The 21,913-nt window shown below is 36.8% G+C and overlaps 4 protein-coding genes across 14 annotated transcripts; 1 reads left to right on the top strand and 3 right to left on the bottom strand.

The window, feature by feature from the left end:
• Positions 1–543: 543 nt before the first annotated feature.
• Positions 544–7,594, bottom strand: LOC104724370 (WAT1-related protein At5g40210). 7 transcript variants are annotated; one of them, XM_010442838.3, is made up of 7 exons: positions 7,197–7,542; positions 7,049–7,114; positions 2,352–2,465; positions 1,572–1,764; positions 1,249–1,410; positions 1,000–1,148; positions 544–897 (listed from the first exon to the last, which is right to left on the bottom strand). In XM_010442838.3, the coding sequence occupies exons 1-7, from the start codon at positions 7,388–7,390 to the stop codon at positions 702–704; spliced, it is 1,074 nt and encodes a 357-aa protein (XP_010441140.1). In that variant the 5' UTR covers positions 7,391–7,542; the 3' UTR covers positions 544–701. The 7 variants fall into 7 exon arrangements, with proteins under 7 accessions (XP_010441140.1, XP_087331792.1, XP_087331794.1 ...); XM_087475666.1 differs by having other exon boundaries at positions 2,352–2,470; positions 7,197–7,453; XM_087475668.1 differs by having other exon boundaries at positions 2,352–2,445; positions 7,197–7,453.
• A 1,421-nt stretch (positions 7,595–9,015) lies between these two features.
• LOC104724367 (WAT1-related protein At5g40230-like) lies at positions 9,016–13,002 on the bottom strand. Its single transcript, XM_010442832.3, has 8 exons — positions 12,443–13,002; positions 12,306–12,371; positions 12,118–12,231; positions 11,526–11,775; positions 11,294–11,452; positions 11,067–11,218; positions 10,231–10,835; positions 9,016–10,157 (listed from the first exon to the last, which is right to left on the bottom strand). The coding sequence occupies exons 1-7, from the start codon at positions 12,736–12,738 to the stop codon at positions 10,691–10,693; spliced, it is 1,182 nt and encodes a 393-aa protein (XP_010441134.2). The 5' UTR covers positions 12,739–13,002; the 3' UTR covers positions 9,016–10,157; positions 10,231–10,690.
• A 152-nt stretch (positions 13,003–13,154) lies between these two features.
• On the bottom strand, positions 13,155–16,412 carry LOC104724369 (WAT1-related protein At5g40240-like). Of its 4 annotated transcripts, none has more exons than XM_019232776.2 (9): positions 15,868–16,412; positions 15,636–15,786; positions 15,217–15,509; positions 15,077–15,142; positions 14,873–14,986; positions 14,235–14,484; positions 13,992–14,150; positions 13,765–13,916; positions 13,155–13,449 (listed from the first exon to the last, which is right to left on the bottom strand). In XM_019232776.2, exons 3-9 carry the CDS (start codon positions 15,429–15,431, stop codon positions 13,299–13,301), a joined length of 1,107 nt encoding a protein of 368 aa, XP_019088321.1. In that variant the 5' UTR covers positions 15,432–15,509; positions 15,636–15,786; positions 15,868–16,412; the 3' UTR covers positions 13,155–13,298. The 4 variants fall into 4 exon arrangements, with proteins under 4 accessions (XP_019088321.1, XP_010441139.1, XP_087331795.1 ...); XM_010442837.3 differs by having other exon boundaries at positions 16,021–16,378; XM_087475669.1 differs by having other exon boundaries at positions 14,873–14,973; positions 16,021–16,326.
• Positions 16,413–16,645: 233 nt separating this feature from the next.
• Positions 16,646–18,550, top strand: LOC104724366 (RING-H2 finger protein ATL46). Of its 2 annotated transcripts, none has more exons than XM_010442830.3 (2): positions 16,646–17,060; positions 17,235–18,550. In XM_010442830.3, exon 2 carries the CDS (start codon positions 17,235–17,237, stop codon positions 18,360–18,362), a length of 1,128 nt encoding a protein of 375 aa, XP_010441132.1. In that variant the 5' UTR covers positions 16,646–17,060; the 3' UTR covers positions 18,363–18,550. The 2 variants fall into 2 exon arrangements, with proteins under 2 accessions (XP_010441132.1, XP_010441133.1); XM_010442831.3 differs by having other exon boundaries at positions 16,757–17,060; positions 17,232–18,550.
• Positions 18,551–21,913: the final 3,363 nt, after the last annotated feature.

Here is a 21,913-nt window from a genome sequence, read left to right as displayed (position 1 = left end):
ATCCACTCTTGCTTTTGCCCCCAATCAGAGTATACAATCCAAATTAGCTCAATATCATTGATCCAATTATCACAATGCCCACAACACAGAGATGCAAAATAGTAAACATGAGGCTAAATATTTTAACAAAGTAGAAGTAACTTTTTTACCACTGATGTTTCTCAGGAAAGAGACACACTATAATCGAAAGATATGGTAGCTCCCAAGGTTGAGTGCAGCGCCAAGGTATAAAGCTCCCATGACGACTGCAATTGCAAAAGACCATGGTTTGAACAAAGGATACATAGACTGGACCCTTCAGATGCATACCCCTTGTGTGGATAACTGATCAGCCAATGATGAAACAAAATACTCCCTGAAATAGAATGTTCGTTTTTTGAGCTTAAAATTAGAGTCAGTATTTGAAGCAAGTCATATAAGGTTTGACTTCCAACTGAGTATATGACTGCAGAGAGGGCCATATTCGGTTGAAGCTACCAAGAAGTAGAGTCTTTTTCTGCAAATAGACATACCGGTGGTGAGATTAGCATTGCACATAAGTTGTAGAAGAAGATTACGGTTATTTATTCAGGGTATGATCTGATTCTGAATCATGTACAGCCCCCAAAGTTGTAAAATGGATGACACATATCAATATATCATCAAACTTTCTAAAATATCACTTATAAAATTTTAAACTGAATATTAAATATGGGTTGCTTTTAATTAACCAAGAGAGGAGCTTTATGTGAAGAAGACGACGACTCCATGGTTCTTAAAATGTCCACTTTGTCTTCCTTGAGTTTATGTGAAGGAGACGACGACTCCATGGTTCCTAAAATGTCCACTTTGTCTTCCTTGGCTTTACCCCACAACACCATGTAAAATCCCATTGATATAAATATTCCTCCTATCACACTGTGCAATCAAACAAACCAAAAAAGATGAGAAGTGAGAAATAAGATTATGGACATAGTGAAACTAATATCATGAAGAAAAAGAGATAAGTTTGTGTTATACCTTCCAAGGTAGACTGACTCGCCGAGGAAAATGAAAGTTGATGCGGCTGCGATCAGTATTGATAACGGTTTGAACATTGACAAATACACAGGTCCCTTATGACTCACAGCCCAAGTATGTATAACATAGTTTCCCGAATTCAAAGTTCCCTATGAAAAAATGTTTACTCCAGTTATCATCAAGACCAAGAAAAACGAACGAATTAACAAACATCTCAAACCAAAAAGTATTGCAAAATTTTGTAAATACCATTGCTACAACGCTAATCAAATTTGTGTCAAATCTTACGATCCATGCCTTTGGATTGTCCTTCTCCGCGAAAAGACTAACAAATGCACACACAACAACAATGCAAACATTGTGCACGAGCGTCACAACGACCGCAGATGGATACCGGCTCATTGTGTGAGCCTATAATTACCCGAATTTTGAGTTAATTATCATATATTAGGCCAAAGTATACTATTTCAATCATATTTTGGATATAACATTATCATGTAGATTGTATATTTTTCTTAATCATATATATATATATATATGTATATGTAAAGATGTGTGTTGTATATCTATACCATAACAAGGTAAGAGACGGATATAAGGATGTATTGAAGAGCAAGAAGGCCACCGCCGATGGCCCAGTCGGAATGTGAAGACATTAACTTTGGACCATGGTAAAGAGTAACAACAAGTGCACCTATTATAGACATTAGTGTTCCCAACACTTTGGCTACGCTACTTTTTTCCCTTAGAGATATATTCTCCATTCTTCACCAAAAAAAAGTGCAAGTTAGTATATATAAAAAGTCAAAAGCTACTCCAGTGTCTTTAACAACAACAAAAAGAAAAGAAAAAAAAACAAAATCTACTCTATCGATATACCGTAAAACCCCTCGACAAACTGAATAATCAGGTCTCAAACTAATACAGTATATACATACATTTCTTTCCACGCGTTATTGATAATGCTTTTCACACACATGCATCATGCATGTGCACACGTTTCAATAATATTAAAATGGGACTTGTGTGCTACACACTTTTTTTTTTTTTTTTGCTACACACTTTTCAGTTGTTATATATATTACACAATTAATTGTTAAGCTTAACTAGTAACAAATATCCCGTGGACTCATCACCGCGAGCTAGTCTATACCATGAAGAGATGTCTCTCTCTTTTCTATTATACTTTTTCCATTTCCTTTTGTCAGCAAACATATTACAACTTAAAGTTTACCGTTGGCCTCCTTAAAGTATAAGCAATCTTATAACGTAAAGCAAACAAAATCAGAAAGCTGTGAACGATTTCAACTAATTACTAACTATTTGGGATATTTAGGGGGAAAAGAGATTACCGGAAAATAACGGCGAGGATGAAGGTAAAAGCAGGATTGACATTGCTCATGGCCGAAGATAGAGTCGGCGAGCTGTATTTGATCCCATTGTAGCCTGCGATTTGAAACGCACTTCTGTTCTTTTATGAAACAAAATATCAAAATGTAAGTAAAATATCTTCCATAAACAATTTTTTATAGGTTCATTGCATAATTAGTTTTTTTTTTGGGGGGCAGAGCATTGCATAATTTAGTTTGACTACGTTTTTTTCTTCTTCTAAATAGTAATAAAACTAAGTAGAGACCTATACTTGGTTAATGCGAAAAAAAACAGAGAGTTCACTTCTAAGTCATTGCAAAAGGTAAAAAAAAATTATTTTTTTTATCAATTATCCCCTCTTTATTAATTGGAAAGTACACAATAAAAATAACTTTCATAAGGGTATAGATTTATTAATCCAAAGGATCCAAAGGCTCCCATCCAACGCACTGGGGCAGCTGTAAAGCAGGATGCACAAGCGATGGTACAGCTCCGAACGTATTTGCCTCGGGGCACAAAAACGGCAAAGAAGCAAAATTCAACTCTTTCTACTCAATCAACCAGGAATAACCCTGGAGATCAGAGTAAGAAGCCCTCTCTTAAACATTAATGTCAGGTTTCTATTGGAATGTGCGCGGTCTAAATAAATCTTCAAAACATTCCGTAATAAAACAGTGGTGGGAGGGAAATAGGTTTCAGTTTGGTTGTTTGTTGGAGACTAGGGTTCGAGAACGATAGGCGTTGAGGTTGGAAAGTCGTTTGTTTCCGGGTTGGTTTATATTAACGAATTATGAGTTCAATAGTAGGGGTCGCATTTGGGTTATGTGGAAGGACACGGTGCGATTGGATCTGTTCTATAAGAGTGAGCAGCTAATTACTTGTTCTGTGAAGCTTGATGATACAACAAAGGAGTTTTTCTGTTCATTCGTTTATACTCTGAATACAGTCGAGGCTCGTAAAGTATTATGGGAGGAGTTGCGTGAGCACCATAACTCACCTATTGTACACAATAAGCCTTGGATTATATTTGGTGATTTTAATGAAACGTTGGATATGGTTGATCACTCTAGAGTTGATGCTCAACCGCTAATATCAGGGGGTATGCGTGATTTCCAAGCGGTAGCTAACCATTGTTCTCTTCCGACATGGCTTACCACGGACCCTTGTTCACATGGTGTAATAAAAGGGATAATGATTTGATTCTAAAAAAGTTGGATCGTGTGCTAGTTAATCCTGCATGGACAAGAGTGTTTTCCCAGGCATACAGTGTTTTCGCTGCAGGAGGCTGCTCTGATCACTTGCACTGCCGGGTAATGATAAAGGGGGATGTAGATAATCCTGCTCACAGGAGAAAGCCTTTCAAGTTTGTTAATCTTCTGACTGAGATGGGGGATTTCAGACCGCTAGTGGATGGGTACTGGAAAGAAACTCAGCCTCTGTTTCTATCTACGTCTTCACTCTTCCGGTTCTCAAAAAAACTCAAGGGGTTAAAGCCAGCTCTGCGGAGTTTGGCGAAGCGTAGGTTAGGTAATTTGGTGAAGAAGACTAAGGATGCTTTTGAAGACTTATGCAAAAAGCAACAAGTAAACCTTACAAACCCCTCTCCTACGATGATGGCTGAGGAGAATGATGCTTATAAGCGCTGGGAGTTCTTAGCGGGCTTGGAGGAGAAGTATCTAAAACAAAAGTCGAAGTTGCATTGGTTGAAGGTGGGGGATCGTAATAATAAAGCTTTTCACAGAGCTGTTACTGTGCGCAAAGCCTCAAATTCTATTAAGGAGATTATGGGACCTGACGGACGAATGGTTGTGAGAGATGAGGAAATAAAAGTTGAAGCTGAAAGGTATTTCCGGGAGTTTCTGCAGACAGTTCCGACAACTTTTGAGGGCACAACAGTGGAGGAGATGGAGCTCTTACTACCATTCCGCTGTTCTGCAGCAGATCAACAGAGTTTAACTAGAGAAGTTTCTAGGGAGGAAATAAAAAAGGTCTTCTTCTCCATGCCTAATGATAAGTCACCTGGTCCTGATGGTTTCACTTCGGAGTTTTATAAAGCAACATGGGAGATTTTGGGAGCAGAGTTTGTCCTAGCTGTGCAATCTTTTTTTGCTAAGGGTTTTCTGCCTAAAGGTATAAATTCTACCATACTTCCTTTAATCCCTAAGAAAGTCTCTGCACAAGAAATGAAAGACTATAGGCCCATCTCTTGTTGTAATGTGATCTACAAGATCATTTCGAAGATCATTGCTAATCGACTTAAGAGAGTGCTTCCAAAATTTGTCTTTGGTAACCAGTCTGCCTTTGTGAAGGATCGTTTGTTGATTGAGAATGTGCTGTTGGCTACTGAACTTGTGAAGGACTATCATAAAGATTCCATCTCTGGGCGCTGTGCTATAAAAATTGACATTTCAAAAGCGTTTGATTCAGTACAGTGGTCGTTCCTCTCTAAAGTCCTCTCTGCACTGCAGTTTCCACCGATGTTCATCCATTGGATAATGTTATGTGTCACTACTGCATCATTCTCTGTTCAAGTAAATGGTGAGCTGGCAGGGTTTTTCAGAAGTTCTCGGGGGCTTCATCAGGGCTGCTCCCTATCTCCGTATTTGTTTGTCATATGCATGGATGTGCTCTCTAAATTGTTGGATAGGGCGGCGGGTGAGCAGTTGTTTGGATATCACCCTCGGTGTCGTTCACTTGGTCTTACTCATCTTAGTTTTGCAGATGATCTTATGGTTTTGTCGGATGGTAAAGCAAGATCTATTGAGGGTATTATTGAAGTTTTCACTAAGTTCGCTCAGCTATCTGGTCTCAATATCAGTTTGGAGAAATCCACTCTGTTCTTGGCAGGGGACATCGACCATCGACCTGACTCTGCATCGCTTCCCTTTGTCATAGGCTCTTTGCCGGTTAGATATTTGGGGCTTCCCCTTGTCACCAAGTGTCTTACCACCTCCGACTGTTCCCCTTTACTTGAACAGATCAGGAAGCGGATTGGCTCTTGGACAGTTCGCTCTCTCTCTTTTGCTGGTCGCTATAATCTGATATCCTCTGTTCTCTGGAGTGTCTGTACATCCTGGATGGGTGCGTATAGATTACCTAGGGAGTGTCTCGACGAGATCAACTCCCTGTTTTCGGCGTTTTTCTGGTCTGGCATAGAGATGAGTACTAGAAAGGCGAAGGTGGCGTGGGAGGTTGTCTGCAGACCGAAATGTGAGGGTGGTCTTGGCTTAAGATCATTGCATGAGGCTAATGTTGTATGTTGTTTGAAGTTGATATGGAGGCTAGTTTCAAAAGGAGACTCTCTATGGGTTCAATGGGTTTCTACGAATCTGTTGAAGCAGGATTCATTCTGGTCAATCAAGAATACTACAAGTCTGGGTTCGTGGATATGGGTAAAACTCTTAAAGTATCGTGATCTTGCAAAGTCTTTCTGTAAAGTGGAGATTGGGAATGGGGAAAAGACATCTTTTTGGTTCGATAATTGGTCAGGCTTGGGCACGCTAGCTGATGTGGTAGGGAACAGAGGTGTTCTAGATTTGGGGATCAGCTGGCAGAGCTCTGTGGCAGTGGCGTGGTCTCGCCATCGATCTAGGCGGCACCGAGCAGGCCATCTCAATGTCATAGAGGATTGTCTGTTACTTAAGTGGCAGCAACGTCAGGAGCAGGAGGACAGAGTACTTTGGAGAGGGAAAAATGATGTTTATCGACAAAAGTTTTCAACTCGTGACACTTGGAACCATACTCGTACTACATCAAGCACGGTGTCATGGCATCAAGGAATATGGTTTGGTCATGCAACGCCTAAGTACTCATTTTGTGTCTGGCTGGCGGTTCTGGATCGGTTGTCAACTGGTGCTCGTATGGTTGCGTGGAATGGGCAAGCAGCGGGACTTTGTGTTTTCTGTCAGCTTACTTTAGAAACACGGGATCATCTCTTCTTTGCTTGTCCGTTTGTCTCGACTGTGTGGTCTGCTCTCGCTAAAGGCCTGTTGCAGACATTTTATACCACAGATTGGTCCCTCCTTCTTGATCACATATCTACCTCGAATCTTCAGCTGGTGGAAGGTTTTCTAATCCGCTACTTATTTCAAGTAGTGATTTATACGGTCTGGAGGGAAAGAAATGGTCGCAGGCATGGTGAGCCACCGAAGCCTGCGGACACCATCGTTGCGTGGGTTGATAGGTAGGTCAGAGACCAGCTTCTTGCCATAGGTTTAATGGGGGATCGGCGATATGATGAAGGGTTTCAACTCTGGATGCAATCTCGAGCTTAACACCACTTATCTATTCTAATATTTTCAACACTTTTATTCTTCAAACTATGTTGCACAAGTTGTAAAAACGTTTTATTTTTCTTTTGAAATATAATTTAACATTAAATTCAAAAAAAAAAAAAAAAACTTTCATAAAAATAACAAAATTTGAACTCATTTTAAATACCAAGATCTTTTGATTTTCTTTATCCGTTTATGAATTATATATACTACCCGAGAAACATGGGCTAAGTAACTTGCTACCTTTTATATGTCATTCAGAAACCATGGAAACTTAAATGTGATAGAAATCTTTTTATATACAGTTCAAGAACCAACCAATAACTGATTTTGAAACCTAGCTAGGAAGAAGTATAAATTCAACTTGCTTCTAAATTTAGGATTACAAAATAAAAATTACTTACGCAATTAGACCAAGAATCCCCATGTTGCATAGGATCGAAAACGTCAACGGAGGGAGAGATCTTGTTCTGTAGAGGGGTCTTGTTATATATGTAAGAGCAAATACTTATCAAAAACTTGAAACAGAGTCGTGAGAATGTGAAGAGGAACCTCAAGGAGAAGAAGGTAAGAGGAAGAAGAAGAAGATATCCAAAAGTGTAGGAATAGACAAGAACCACAAATGGGCTAAGTCCTTTGGAAGTTGCTGCTTTGACAAGAAGGTTTACTCCGACGTTAGAAATCTCCGACGCAACCATTGCCGTCAAGATCCAGCCATCTCCGTTACATAACCTTCCCGGAGGCATTTTTAGTAGTACTTTTTGACTTCTTCTTCTTCTTCTCTCCCAAATTTGAGATTTTATTAATACATATATAATTATTTTATTTTTTCCTTAATATATTGGGGTCCTGATGAGAAAAGACCGGTGAAACAGTGTCATCATGTAATTTTGTTTCTTTCCTTTTACATCTAATGACATCTTCTAATTGTAGTTGGTTAAAACATTGGTAATGTCATCTTCAAATGCTTCCATTCTTATATAATTCAGTATTCAAATCATGTGATGTAACTTATTTAAATATGAAAATTGCAAAGATACAAGGTTCGAATGGTTATGGCAGGTTGAGCGAACAAATCCGGTCTACGGCATTTTATTTATCATTCATAAACTATAGTTCGTATTATTGTGAACCGAGAAAAAAAAAAAAAAACGTTGCAGACCAACTGTAAACCATTTTCACATTAAAATAAATTGAGTCAGCAACAGTTTGTTGTTCATCTAAAAAATAGAGCAAAGGATGAGTTCACATTAACCGCAATATCCATTCAAAGTTATAGTTTCCATTTATAGTTAAAATTTTAAAAGAAAATTATCAAGGTATCCATAACATAATATGTTCATTTTTTTATCAAAAATTGAATGATGTTATCTTTCAATTTTTTTTTTGGAGAAGTTTAGGAGGGGTGTATTCAACTTGACATTTTAAGTGATTTGTGTAAAATTTACAAATCATATGTTATTCAATCACGGATTTTAAAAACTCTATTAAAATTCACTGTTATTTAACTGATAATTTAAAAATCTACTTTAAAATCCATTGTTATTCAAAACAGTTTGTGGATTTGGATTTTAATAAGTTTTAGGGATTTGAGAGAATATGCAAGGATTTGTTTAGTTAAAAATACTGAAATCTAAATCTTATGGTTTTAGGTGGAATTTGAAAGAATTTTACCATAAATCATATCAATTTCCCTAAAATCTATCAAATTCTAAAGTTTCTAAATCTCATCTAATCCTCCAAAATCATAGTCAATACATCCCCTTTATTTTATTTTACAAGAGTCAAGGACTTGCACTATGTACTACTTGGTCGAGATTACATATAATATCTTAGATCATTTCCAATGGTGATTCTAAGAGGTTTTAAATCAACTTTTCTAAACTCAAAAATATTAAAGTTAAATCAAAATGTCCAACAAAAAAATAAAGATGGTTCTAAATGTAGAGGTTTTGGAACCAAAAATTTAGTTTTATATTTTTTTAATTATAAAATAAATAAAACTTCCAAATTTGGAACTATGGTTGGAGATGTATTTAGATTCAATGGCATAAATATATACATTTCTTGACCAATAATATTGAAACTTATTTTTTTTCTTTACATTCAATTATTTTACTGATTAAAATAATGAATGATCAAAATAGTTTACTATGAAGACTTTTTTTTGTAGTTTTTCTAAAGAATAATGACTATAAAGCATTGAAATCAAACAAAAGAAAAAATCTACATTAGACATTATAACTCCGGATAAAAAAATGAATAACAAATTAACAATAATAACATGTGACGTTTGCACATCAGTAATTAACAAACCTATAACATGTGACGTAAATATAGCTAGACAAGGATATATAGGGACCATTTTAAATGGGTACAAAAATCAGTTAATGACTCCAAGAAAATACAAGAGAGATACTAATTTAATTTTTGTTTATAACCATGTAAACATAGACAAGGACATCTTCTAATGGGACCATAAATAAGTACCCACTTGCATCTACCATAACGTGTTTTCATCTTCTTTGTTGCGATTAGGCAACAAAAGTGACTGCTCAGAAAGACTTGCTGTTTTGGTTATATCCTCTCTTGCTTTGGCCCCAAATCGCAGCATATAATCCAAAGCGCAATATTATTGATCCAATCACACTGCCTTACCTACAACACAGAGATGCAAAACAGTAAACATGAAAATCATGAGGCTAAATAATTTAACAAAGTAGAAGTAACTTTTTTTTTTATCACTGATGTTTCTCAAGAAAGAGACACACTATAGTTGAAAGATATGTAGCTCCCAAGGTTGAGTGCATCGCCAAGGAAGAAAGCACCCATGACGACTGCAATTGCAAAAGACAACGGTTTGAACAAAGGATACGTAGACGTACTGGACCCTTCAGATGCATATACCCCATGTGTGTATAACTGACTAGCCCAATGATGAAACAAATACTCCCTGAAACAGAATGTTAGTTTCTGAGCTTAAGATAAGAGTCAGTATTTGAAGCAAGTTATATAAGGTTTGACTTCCAACTGAGTATATTGACTGCAGCGAGGGCCATATCCGGTTTAAGCTACAGATTACGGTTACTTCTTCAGGGTATATCTCCATGACCTGACTCTGAAATCATGTACAGCCCCCAAATTTAGCTCAAGTTTATGTGTCATCAACAAAAAATCTTACTCATCAATCTGTTCAAGTATATGTATCTGAAGGCCTCCAATTATCCAATTTGACTCGTATGAAGTAAGATATGCAGCAGCAAGAATTTTTGGAACTTCATAGAAAACAACAACCAGAGCATCCATGCGAGAGTTGAACAGATTGATACTATTGTGCCAATGATCTGTGCGAGAGTTGCAGAGCTTCTTAGCATTACTTCTTCCATCCTTTACAAGTCAAGTCACCCCAGTGATAAGATTGGATGGTACCCGAAAAATACTCATATTTACTACCCGACAAGCCCAAGTAAGAAAATCTTGATGATGAGAATGGCTGCAAGAAATGTTCTTGATCTGCGAATGAAAGTATAACAAGCTCAGATGCTTTAACATTATATACCCGGAAAAGAGTAGCTAAGGAGATTACCTTCCAAAGATGAAGCAAACTGGAAGAAGGGGGAAGTGTACGACAAAGACATAATAGCTTAATCCTCTTAAGGTCGCAGCTTTGAACAGTGTGTTAGATTTGACCATGGTACACTCCACTGTGATCATTGCAGCAAATGGTACAACATCTCTGCAAAAGTATATCAATGCCTTGCCACTGTCTCTTCTCGTAATTGTCTTGAAGCTTGAGATATTCTCTAAAGTAAAAGATGAGCTCAGAAGCAAGCATAGCGAAGGTAATAATATGGCAATATCAGTCGTCTTCCATTAAAGAAAATATCCATATATATCCGTGAAATAGAACACGAATTTTTATAATTATTATATGTACAATGCAAGATATATATACGTTAACATCAATGGGGACCATTCCCATCTCTGAATGGCTCCATATTAATAAAGGAATATTATAAACAGATTCCACTTGCATCAGTCACATCTTATGATGAGGCTTCATATTCTATGGTGTGTGTAAGCAACAAAGGCAACTGCTCAGAACCATTCACCGTTATGATTGCATCCTCTCTTGCTTTTCCCCAAATCACAGTGTAGAATCCTAAGCTCAAAATCATTGATCCAATGACACTGCAAACAACACAAATATGGCCAAATATATATGGGTTATTATTGTCTAAAAGGCATGAAGAAATTATATATGGCGGTTGAGTGTGACTTAGATGATTAGAACCAGAAACCATTTAACTATCAATGTGATTTCATGAGTGTTATGTTTGTTTCTCAATATAAATATAGAGACAATATTCAAAAAAAAACTTCTGAGCGTGCTATTTAGGTAGATGGTGAAAGATATCGTACCTCCCAAGGTAAAGTGCATCGCCAAGGAATATAACACCCATAGCTACCGCTATGACAATAGACAATGGCTTGAACAAGGATATGTAGACTGGACCTTTCAGATGCAGACCCCATGTGTGTATAACTGTACCCAATGATGAAACTACGCCTCCCTGTAAACAGAGTGTTAATTTCTGACCTTACAACATAATCACTACTTAAAGCAACATTTAAGGTTTGATTCTGACCGAGTACATGACTGCGGCAAGGGAGAGACCCGGTTTAAGCATAAAAGAAGTCAAGTCTTTTTCCACATATACACATACTGGTGCCGAGATTAGTGTTGCGCATAAGGTGTACAAGAATACTACAGTTATTTCTTCAGGGTATAACTCCATGACCCCAGTCTGAAATCATATAGAGCTGCCGCATTTAGCAAGAGTTACATGTGTCACTAGTAAATTTAAAATATTCTCATACCTGAAGAATATACCAGACCGAAACAAGTAAATACTGTGTAGTGAGCAAGAGACCTCCAATTATCCAACTCGAATCGAACGAACTCAAATGCTGGTAAAGCGAAATGGTAGGTGATGGAGGTGTAAGAGATGCAGCAGTTAGAACTTTAGGGCCTTTATAAAGAACAATAACCAAAGCACCAGATATCGATACTATCGTGCCAATGATTTTAGCCTGAGTCGCAGAGCTCCTTAAGACTACTTGTTCCATCCTTTACGAGTCACACAAGGAAGCAGTAGTATAAGAGTAACATTTCCAGATGATAGTTACAAACACACCCCAAATGTACCCATATCTCTATCAGGACGACATGTGGGTGACCTTTACCATGTGTTTTGGCTTTGGTTGGTACCATACTTTTACATTGTTTAAACTACTCAGTACTCACTCACAAAAGGAAGCAAAGACTGTGATGTCAGAACATATCTTGGCCATTCAGAAAATCAAGAGGCTTATAAATTTGTACAGTTAAATAAGTGTGGAACTACCCCACTGTATATAAATTATCTATATACTATCCCAAAACGGAAAACGAAAGAGAAGGAGGTGGAACCTGAAGATAACAACAAGCGTGAATGTGAAAGCGGGTGTGAGGTTGCTGATAGCAGAGGCAAGAGTTGGAGAACTATATTCTATACCTTTACAACCAGCTATCATCGACATAAACCTGTTTCCCCGAAGTTAGCAAACTAGAAAAAGAAAAACAGGTAAATGCCCATAAATTTAGGAGTATTTCATTACCCGACTAGCGCAAGTAAGAAAATTTTGAAGAAGACAGGGGTCTTGGGTGAAGGTAATCTTTTTGACCTGCACATGTAAATTATGTTCACATTCTTGAAAATTTTATACTAGTCAAGAGTAGTTGAGGAGATCAGTACCTTCCAAAGATGAGGGAAAGTGGAAGAAGAACAAGTGTAGCACCAACATAAGTGTAGAAGACAAAGACATAGAAGCTCAATCCTCTCAATGTCGCAGCCTTAAACAGTGTGTTAGATCCAACCGTGACACACTCCACCGCGACCATTGCAGTGAACGGCACGACATCTCTGCAAAAGTATCTCCATGCTTCTGTCTGTTCTCTTGCTTCTCCTGTCATAGAGATCTGATGTCCAGACTTAAAAAAATTCTCAGAAGTCAAAGTGAGTTTATAACGAATCATAGTGGTTAATCCCATCACGTTTACTAAATGGTATCATTATTTAATTTAGATATATTAGCCCAACAACGTAACCAATACTTTACATCATTGTCACCACTAATATATACATTGACCAATACTTCACACCAACTTAACCAATACTTTACACCAACTAATAATATATACATTGTACTGGGATGATATCCAGGTAAGCAGGGATCCCAGTACAAGAAACTCTTTGAGCAGGGAGCTCTACAAATCTACTAAGACAAGAACGAAACTATTTGGCTAACTTCCACTTTAATATTTTCATCCAAGGATGAATCTACCAGAAACTTATGCAAAGATGTGACAAGATAATAAAAAAAAGACCAAATGTTTCTTATAGATTCATAATACGACCATGTAATTAAAAAAAATTATAATCATTGCATGAATCAAAGAAAAGGAAGCAGACGAAAACATATATATTCATTAACACAAGAAAAAGAACAGATATATCTTATACTGACATCTATAGAAGTTATAAACATAGAGGACCAACATTTTTACGGATCCATATTTACTATGGTATAAGCATTACACTTGCACCAATCCTATCTTAATGGAAAGGCTTCATCTTCTATGATGTGTGTAATCAGCAAAGGTGACTGCTCAGAACCAGCTATAGTTTTGATTGTATCCTCTCTTGCTTTGCCCCAAATTACGGTGTAGAATCCAAAGCACAATATTATTGATCCAATGATACTGTTCAACACAATATATGCAAAACCTATATTTGTTATTATTGTCACAAAAAGCTTATTGCAGTTACACATTAACCATGGAAATGGGGAGACAAAGTGTTTCTCAAACACAAAAATAATAAGGAATAAACCAATTATGAGAGCTCATGTTCATGTATATTAGAATCCAGACACCATATAATTCTCCGAATGTGATTACATTAGATAGATAGATGACACTAAGCATTTCAATAACCCAGTGATGAGTTCTATGTTTCTCAGTATAGATAAAATTTTCTGAATGCACTGGAAAGTTTGAAGATGAAAGAGATGGTACCTCCCAAGGTGAAGTGAATCGCCGAGGAATATAGCACCCATGGCGACTGCAATCGCAATAGACAATGGCCGGAACAAGGATATGTATACTGGACCCTTCAAATGCAGACCCCATGTGTGGGTAAGCGCGCTGAATAATGAAACGAAGACTCCCTGCAACAAAGTGTTAATTTCTGAGTTTAAAACATTATCAGTACTCGAACCAGATTTAAAAAATTTGCTTCTCACCGAGTATATGATTGCAGTGAGGGTAATATCCGGTTTAAGTACCCAAGAAGTCAAGTTACTTTCCGCAAATAGACATACTGGTGCTGAGATTAGTGTTGCAAATAAGTTGTAGAAGAAGACTACCGTTATTTCTTCAGGGTATACCTCCATGACCCGAGTCTGAAACCATTAGAGCTACCGTATTTAGCAAAACTTTTAATGTTTAGTCAAAGTTTATTTGGTGAACTTTTCAAGTATTTGTACCTGTATAATATACCAGACTGATATAAGAAAATACTGTGAAGCAAGCAGGAGTCCTCCGAGTATCCAGCTAGAATCTACTGAGGTCAAATGCTGGTGAGACGAAATGGTAAGTGATGAAGGTGTAGAAGATGCAACAGCGAGAACTTTTGGGCCTTTATAAAGCACAATGACCAAAGCACCAGATATAGATAGTATTGCACCAATGATTTTAGCCTGAGTAGCAGAGCTACTTAACATTACTCGTTCCATCCTTTAAGAGTCACCCAAGAAAGCAAAAAAGAGTTAGATAATAAGATTGATAGTAACAAACAGAAACAGACCTCATATCCACCCAACTTATCTCAGGAAAGAACAAGCAGAACATTTATAACCGACCAAGAATGACCACTAGGTACTTAATAATATTTACTTTTTGGCTTCGATAGACGTGGGAAGTTTTTTGTATCTTCTGGTATAAATTGGGACCATCAACTGATAGCAAAACCCATGATGTCCAAAAAATACAATCTTAGTCATTTAGTCATTCCACAAAGGTAAAAGGGGTAAGATTTTGTATGGTTGGTTTAGAGTGAAATCATCCCATTTTTCATAGTCCAAACTATTTCCCAAAACAGAAACGAAAGAGAAAGAGGTAGAACCTGAAGATAACGGCGAGTGTGAATGTAAACGCTGGTGTCAGATTGCTGATAGCAGAGGCAAGAGTTGGGGAGCTATATACAATACCTTTACAACCAACGATCTGCGACATGAACCTGTTCCCCCTCAAGTTAAATTTTAAAAAAAAAACTAGAAAACAAAAGCCAGAAATGCCTTTAAAACTAGAAGCAGGAGTAATATATTACCCGATAAGACCAAGTAAGAAAATCTTGAAAAAGAGAGGAGACTTGGCAGAAGGTAAGCTTCTTGATCTGCATGTGTCAAAAAAAAGTTCATAAACTTGAAAAGCTTAGACTGGAAAAAGAGTAGATGCGGAGATTAGTACCTTCCAAAGACAAAGGAAAGTGGAAGAAGGAGAGTTGTTGAAACAACATAAGAGTAGAAGACAAAGACATAGAAGTTCAATCCTCTTAAAGTTGCAGCCTTGTACAGTGTGTTCGACCCAACCGTTGTACACTCCACAGCAAACATAGCAGCAAACGGCACAACATCTCTGGTAAAGTATATCCACGCCACTTTCTCTTCTCCTATTTCTCTCATGATAGATAGATACTGATAGCTAGGTTCTCAGAAACTCTCTTGAAAAATTGAAGTGAACTCAGAAACAATCAATCATGCCTGCCACCACGCTTGTGAAAACGGTCATTGTTTAATAAATAAAAAACCAACAGTTCATCGTGAAGACGACGACAAATGTCGAAAAAAATATCAGCCTTTGTCCATAATTAATTATCCCAACTTCACCTCATATTCTAATACTCCAGGGGACCCCATGACAAGGCACTTTAGCCATTGAGCTCTAATACCTTCACCAGCTTTACTATCTTCCATTGGAATATTCTCCTCCACTGATGTAGACTTGTAGCTTTTGCTTTCGTGTTGCTGAATCATCTCTCTATCAACAAAGAATCCACCAAAATATCAATAATTCACTACAGAGCTCATAGATGATTCACCAAATCTAGAGTCACCTCACCTACAGAGAGTACAATCTTCAGATAGTAACTTAACCTAAATCAATCCTAGTTTCATTAATTTTCTTAAGCCGATTCCAAAGATCAATGTCATCGCTGACCTACGATTCCTCCAGCAACAGAAGATAAAGCAACTAAAAAGATCAGAATCGAACCAAATTCCCAGGCGGAGATGCTCACGGGAGCAGTTAATTTCTCCGGCGACTTTTCCAAAGCTGTCGGCGAGACGATGACCGTCAAAAATATTTTGATCAAACGGTTAGATTTTGAGACGCTCGTTGAGAAAGTGACACGCTTCTCATCAAAAGCGTAGATCCAGTACGATTCATTCAAAATTAACACGCTTCCCAAACTAAACCGAAAAAGACCGTAACCAAAAAATTTAAATCGAACGAAACCAAAACCATTCACCCTGATATTTTATCAATAAATCCAGTGGTCTAGTTTAAAACGTTAGACATAATAATAAAATCATATTAATTTCATTTTAGTAAAATAGATAAAACTGAAAACGAAACCAAACTAAAATACAAAGGATGTTTGTTATATATGATTTACAAAAACGAATAAGACCTAAAAACAAAGACAACCAAACCGAAGCTAAACCGGAATATTGTCTATCATATAGCTGGTCATGCTCTTAACAGTGGATTGGGCTGGATGGTCCGGCCCAGTACGGATTCTAATATAAGTCCAAAAACATAGGAAACCGTCATTTAAATTTATTTTGTCTTTGGAGTTGACCATCTGACATATCAACTCGTTCATCTCTATGCACGTGGACCCAAATCTAAAATAACACTTTTTATTTATTTATCTTCTTAAGGGTTCTATTTTTTTTTTTTTTTTAATTTTTCATATTTCAAAGCTTTTTACTTTTTTGTTTTTTTTAATTTTAATTGCTTCAATGTTGTTGTTTGCCTCGCACTTCGAGAAATTACAAAATCACTTTCCACTTTCTTCGGGTCTTCTATTTCCACCATTAAAGCTCAAGAAAAGGAAAGGTTGTAGAGATTGAGATATATAGAGATAGTGATAGAGATAGAAGAGAGATAAAAGCAAGAGGAAAGAGAGTTCCTTTACTCTCTTCTTCTTCTTCCTCTGCAAATCTGACATATATTATTATTAGCCCTCTTTCATTTAGGGTTTTGTGTCTCTCTTTTCAAGAATCATCTCTGGGGGACAGAGCTTTTAGGTGAGTTTTGTGTTTATCTCTCTCTCTCTCTCTCTCTCTCTCTGATGTTGATGTTATTGAAATTGGAACTCTTCCACTTAACTTGGAGTTGTTTGTTTTTTCTTCATTGAGCTTTTTGCGAGATCTTGAAATTGAGATTTTTTTTTTTTCATCGTTTCTGAATCTTACAAGAAGATGTCTTGGGTTCGATTCACGATTGAGCAAAAAGATGGCAACTTTGCATACCCACCACCGTTTTACAAAGACCCAATTCTTTCTCCGCCGTCTCCTCCTCCTCCGCCACCGTCGTCCGGTAACAGAATCAGTCCGGCGGTTCTCTTTGTAATTGTGATTCTAGCTGTCTTGTTCTTCATCTCTGGGCTTCTTCATTTGCTCGTTAGGTTTCTCATAAAGCATCCTTCTGCTACTGCTTCTTCAAGGTCTAATAGATTCCCTGAGATCTCAACTAGTGATGCTCTTCAAAGACAGCTTCAACAGCTTTTTCATTTGAATGATTCTGGTCTTGATCAAGCTTTTATCGACGCTTTACCTGTTTTTCACTACAAAGAGATTGTTGCTAGTGGTGGTGGTGCTCAAGAGCCATTTGATTGCGCGGTTTGTCTCTGTGAGTTCTCTGAGAAAGATAAGCTGAGATTGTTACCAACGTGTAGCCATGCGTTTCATTTGAACTGTATTGATACTTGGCTTCAGTCGAATTCTACTTGTCCTCTTTGCCGTGGCACTCTCTTTTCCCCTGGTTTCTCTATGGAGAACCCGATGTTTGATTTCGATGATATAAGGGAAGATGAAGAGTGTGTGGCTGAGAATGGAAGCCAGAAAACTATGGAGATCCAAGAGATCGTTGTGGAGAAAGGTGTTTTACCGGTGAGATTGGGCAAGTTCAAGAGGCTTGACAATGTTGGTAATGGTCAGGATCAGGATGTTGTTGTTGCTGGAGGAGAGACTAGTAGTAGTAACTTGGATGCAAGGAGATGTTTCTCAATGGGTTCGTATCAGTATATACTCGGTAACTCCGAGCTTAAGGTCCCCTTTGCCAACGATAGACTGCCGAGAGTGAAACCTCAGGACAAGGACTCTGAGCAGACAGGGAACTCATCATCAGCATCGGAAGAGAACAAAAAGATCAATAGTGTGGCTAAAGGAGAGAGCTTTTCGGTTTCTAAGATTTGGTTATGGCCAAAGAAAGACAAGTTCTCTTCAGATGCTCAAAGAAGGTTGCCTTCTTCATCACTTAACGTTGATGATCTTCCGAAACTCCCATGGATGGAAGATCATAAGAAGCTGGAGAACGACGTAAGGTAGTATCTATTGCTCATTTTTATTCAATCAAAATCATCGATACTTAGGGGTTTACTGATCATATTTTGGGGGGGGGGGGGGGGGATTCGTAATCATATGTTGTACCATATTGTTCAAAAGGGTTTTTGATTCTTCTTGATAAGAACTTCAGTTGCATTATGCTTGTTAATCATATGAGATCAAATTATAAATTACGCATGCTCAACAATAATGGATTCCAAAAGACTGATGCTTTAGCTTTATTTTTATTATCTTTGTCTCTTTATTTCTTCACTTTGGGAGTCACCGGTTCTCTTTATACTTTCCTTTACTCTCTCAACTAATTCACTGTTAGCTTTATGCATATATTATTGTATTTTGTATACAAATCTTGATAGTCATCGATTATAATATGGTTTACTTTTATATTTTTATAAGTTTTCTTGATTGGTTTTGGAATTTTTTAAGTAGGTATAGAAAACAAAAGGGAACTTTTGACTTGTGTTCAAACACAGTAGAGTCTTTGGTTTGGGTTAAGAGTCATTATTATAATCAAAAACAAATATGAAGTCTTTCAATACACCAATTACATGTAAGACTTTAATTTCAAAAGTCTTTGGCTCTAAATGGTTTATGTTGGTTGTTGTAGGGTCAATATGTTTTATTTGACTCTAACATAAAAACCATTACCCACTAGATTTTGATTGATTGCTCATATAAATTAATATAGATCCAAAAGAAAAATGAACTCTCTATTTGATCCATATACTTTTATGTTCTATAGACTATTCAAGCTAGGGTTGGACATTCGGGTAACCCGTTCGGGTTCGGGTATTACCCATTCGGGTTCAGTTCGGTTTGGGTACTATCGGGTTGGAGTCGGTTTAGGTTACAAATTTTAGAACCCGATTAGTACCCGAACTACCGGGTACCCGAAAAAATATAATTCAAATATAATTAAATTTAAATAAATTTAGTTAAATTTTGACTTATGTGCCAAAATATTTTAGATATTTTGATTATTTTTGATATTTAGGTATAAAACTAAATGAAATATTTAAAATTATAATCATAATTTTGGGATAATTGCATTATATTAATGATAAATATTATAAATATGTTTATATGTTTGGGTTTAATCGGTACCCAAACGGATATCGGGTATTATCCGACCCTAACCCGAACCCACAGATATTAGAAAATAGAACCCAATAGGGTAGGCAAACCCGTACCCAACCCGAACTTGGTTTTTCGGGTTGGGTTTCGGATTGGGTATACGGGTACGGTTTTTATGCCCAGGCCTAATTCAAGCTTTTACCCATGTTTAGAACAGAAGCTTAAAACTAAGTCTCTTGATCTATAAACTGGTCTCGGATTCGATGGCCGAACCCACCAGCTGAGTGATGATTCATCGTTCATGAACATGTTAGTGAGGTAATCTTCATTTGCTAATGGAGTCAAAGCTGTGGAAGAGCCCATAATTTCATCACCTTTGGAGTTATTAAGCTTATCTTGGAAATTTTTTTTGGGATTGGTTTAGCTTCTCAGTCAAAGTATGTAGAAACATGTCTGAATCTTGAGCTTAACTTCTGTCTTGGAAGCCATAAAATCTGTAGCTTTTACTTACTTTAGAATTGGGAATCTCATTCTCTGAGGTAACTGATTCATGTATTGCCAGGAAGGGGTCATCATAACAAGCCTTGACCTCTCTTTCGATTTGCTCAATCCTAGATCGAGCTATTCGATTCTGGAACCAAACAGCTACTTGACGTTGAGGCTATCAAAGCTTTTTTGATAACTCAATCTTTCTCCCTAGTCAAATAACCAGAAGTGATTAATATTTCACCGGAGAAAATACGTTCTTGTCAAAGTTTCTTTCATTTCGATGGCTGGTTTTGTTCATGATTTAGTGACAATGTTTCTTCCAAGTTAGATAATTTCACTGGAATTTTTCGAAATTTGAAAAGAAGAAACAAAGATTATCACCTACAAGAACAAGATTCTCAAGGGAAAGTGAAGTTTCTCACCTTGTAATTGGAGACTTTTGACTTAAAACTAAAAATAAAATCAATTAGGACTTTGAAATTAAACGATCTTGTTAAGAAAATCATGACTTTGTGGCGAAGAAACTCGTTGTCCACAACAACCTCGCCGGAGTTACCAACGGACAGAAGCAAAATCCGATCGTTAGAACACAAACTACAAAAGAGGAGAAAAAAACGACCAAAAATGTAACCGGAGAATGATTTTTAGTAAGAGTGAGCTACTTACTACTTATACGCAAGTTTCAAGGGTGATTTTTTTTTTTTTTTTTTTGGCTCAACTTCATTAACCAAAGGAATACATCCAAATTGAAGGTACATATCATTCACCTCTATAGAATTGGACCAAATGCAATGGTTCGATCTAGTATCACCCTGAAACACTAGCGGATTCAACGCTATCTGATCGAAAAACCATTGCATTTTTTAACCACAATGAGATAAAATAACACTCTACAACTCAGAGTGAAATCATCTCTTGAACCACCTAAATTTACCCTATGATACGAAAACAACTACTAACACAGAGAAGACCAAAATCTATACTAAAGATCAAAGCAATTCCAAGCTATTAGAACCTCAAGATCGGCGTGTAGGACTTGTCCAAATAGCATCGACACCAAAAGGTGCAGCATCAGCAAGACTTGGTTTCTTCGGCTTTCATTGTTCCGATCCTAAGCCAAAAACGGACACTACATCCGACTGACCCGGCCAAGGGTGATCTTAAATGACACTTTTACCGGTTTGAACTTTTTTAAAATCATAAACAACGAATAAATTAGAGAAGAAGTGGAAAAAAAAAGAAGAATATAATTCGAAGAGAACAAAAATAAAGTTTCTCGAACTAGTGCATTTATATATACTAGGTTCGTACCCGCGCTACGCCGCGGGATTGGTTTTTTATGTTATTTTTGTCATATTCTGTTTTGTTTTTCTTAATTCATAATTTAATATATGTTATTAGGAATCAATTCATAAGTTTTTGATAATTTCAATAGTATTTTTTATTAATATTATTTACATCATCATATGATACATGAGTTTTTATTTTATAAATTTAGTTTCTAAATAGATTTTAAATTTTATTACCAAATAAATTTAGGGATTACAAATCATTAGTTCTTGATTTGTTTTTCACTCACAAACCCTCTATAACAGTAAGACATATCACTCTTTGATTTCTACATTTTAAATATTATTGATGGATCTCTTAGAGTACTTTAGGTTTAGGCACTTCAACCTTTGTCTCATAAATCTGACATAAATCAAAGATGAAGCTTTTGAAATTTACTAAGATCGAAGGGAAATAAAAAATGATAATTTTCACATAGAGAATTCTAGAAGTAGTAGTAAGTAACATGTATTATACTAAACCTTGAAAAAGAAAACGTTATGGTCCAAAGCAGCAACTTGCTCAATATCATCTTCATTTAAGACCTAAGTCAACAAAGAAGAGGTTAGTCAATTTACACAAACACGAATATTTCTTCTTGAAGCAACCCTAAACGCTTGAATAAAAATGACATCTTTACC

This window comes from Camelina sativa, chromosome 11 (genome assembly GCF_030686135.1).
Source record: "Camelina sativa cultivar CO46 ecotype springtype chromosome 11, ASM3068613v1".
Taxonomy (NCBI): domain Eukaryota; kingdom Viridiplantae; phylum Streptophyta; class Magnoliopsida; order Brassicales; family Brassicaceae; genus Camelina; species Camelina sativa.
Note: the sequence above shows the minus strand (reverse complement) of the source record. Positions and strands in the feature narration are given on the sequence as shown.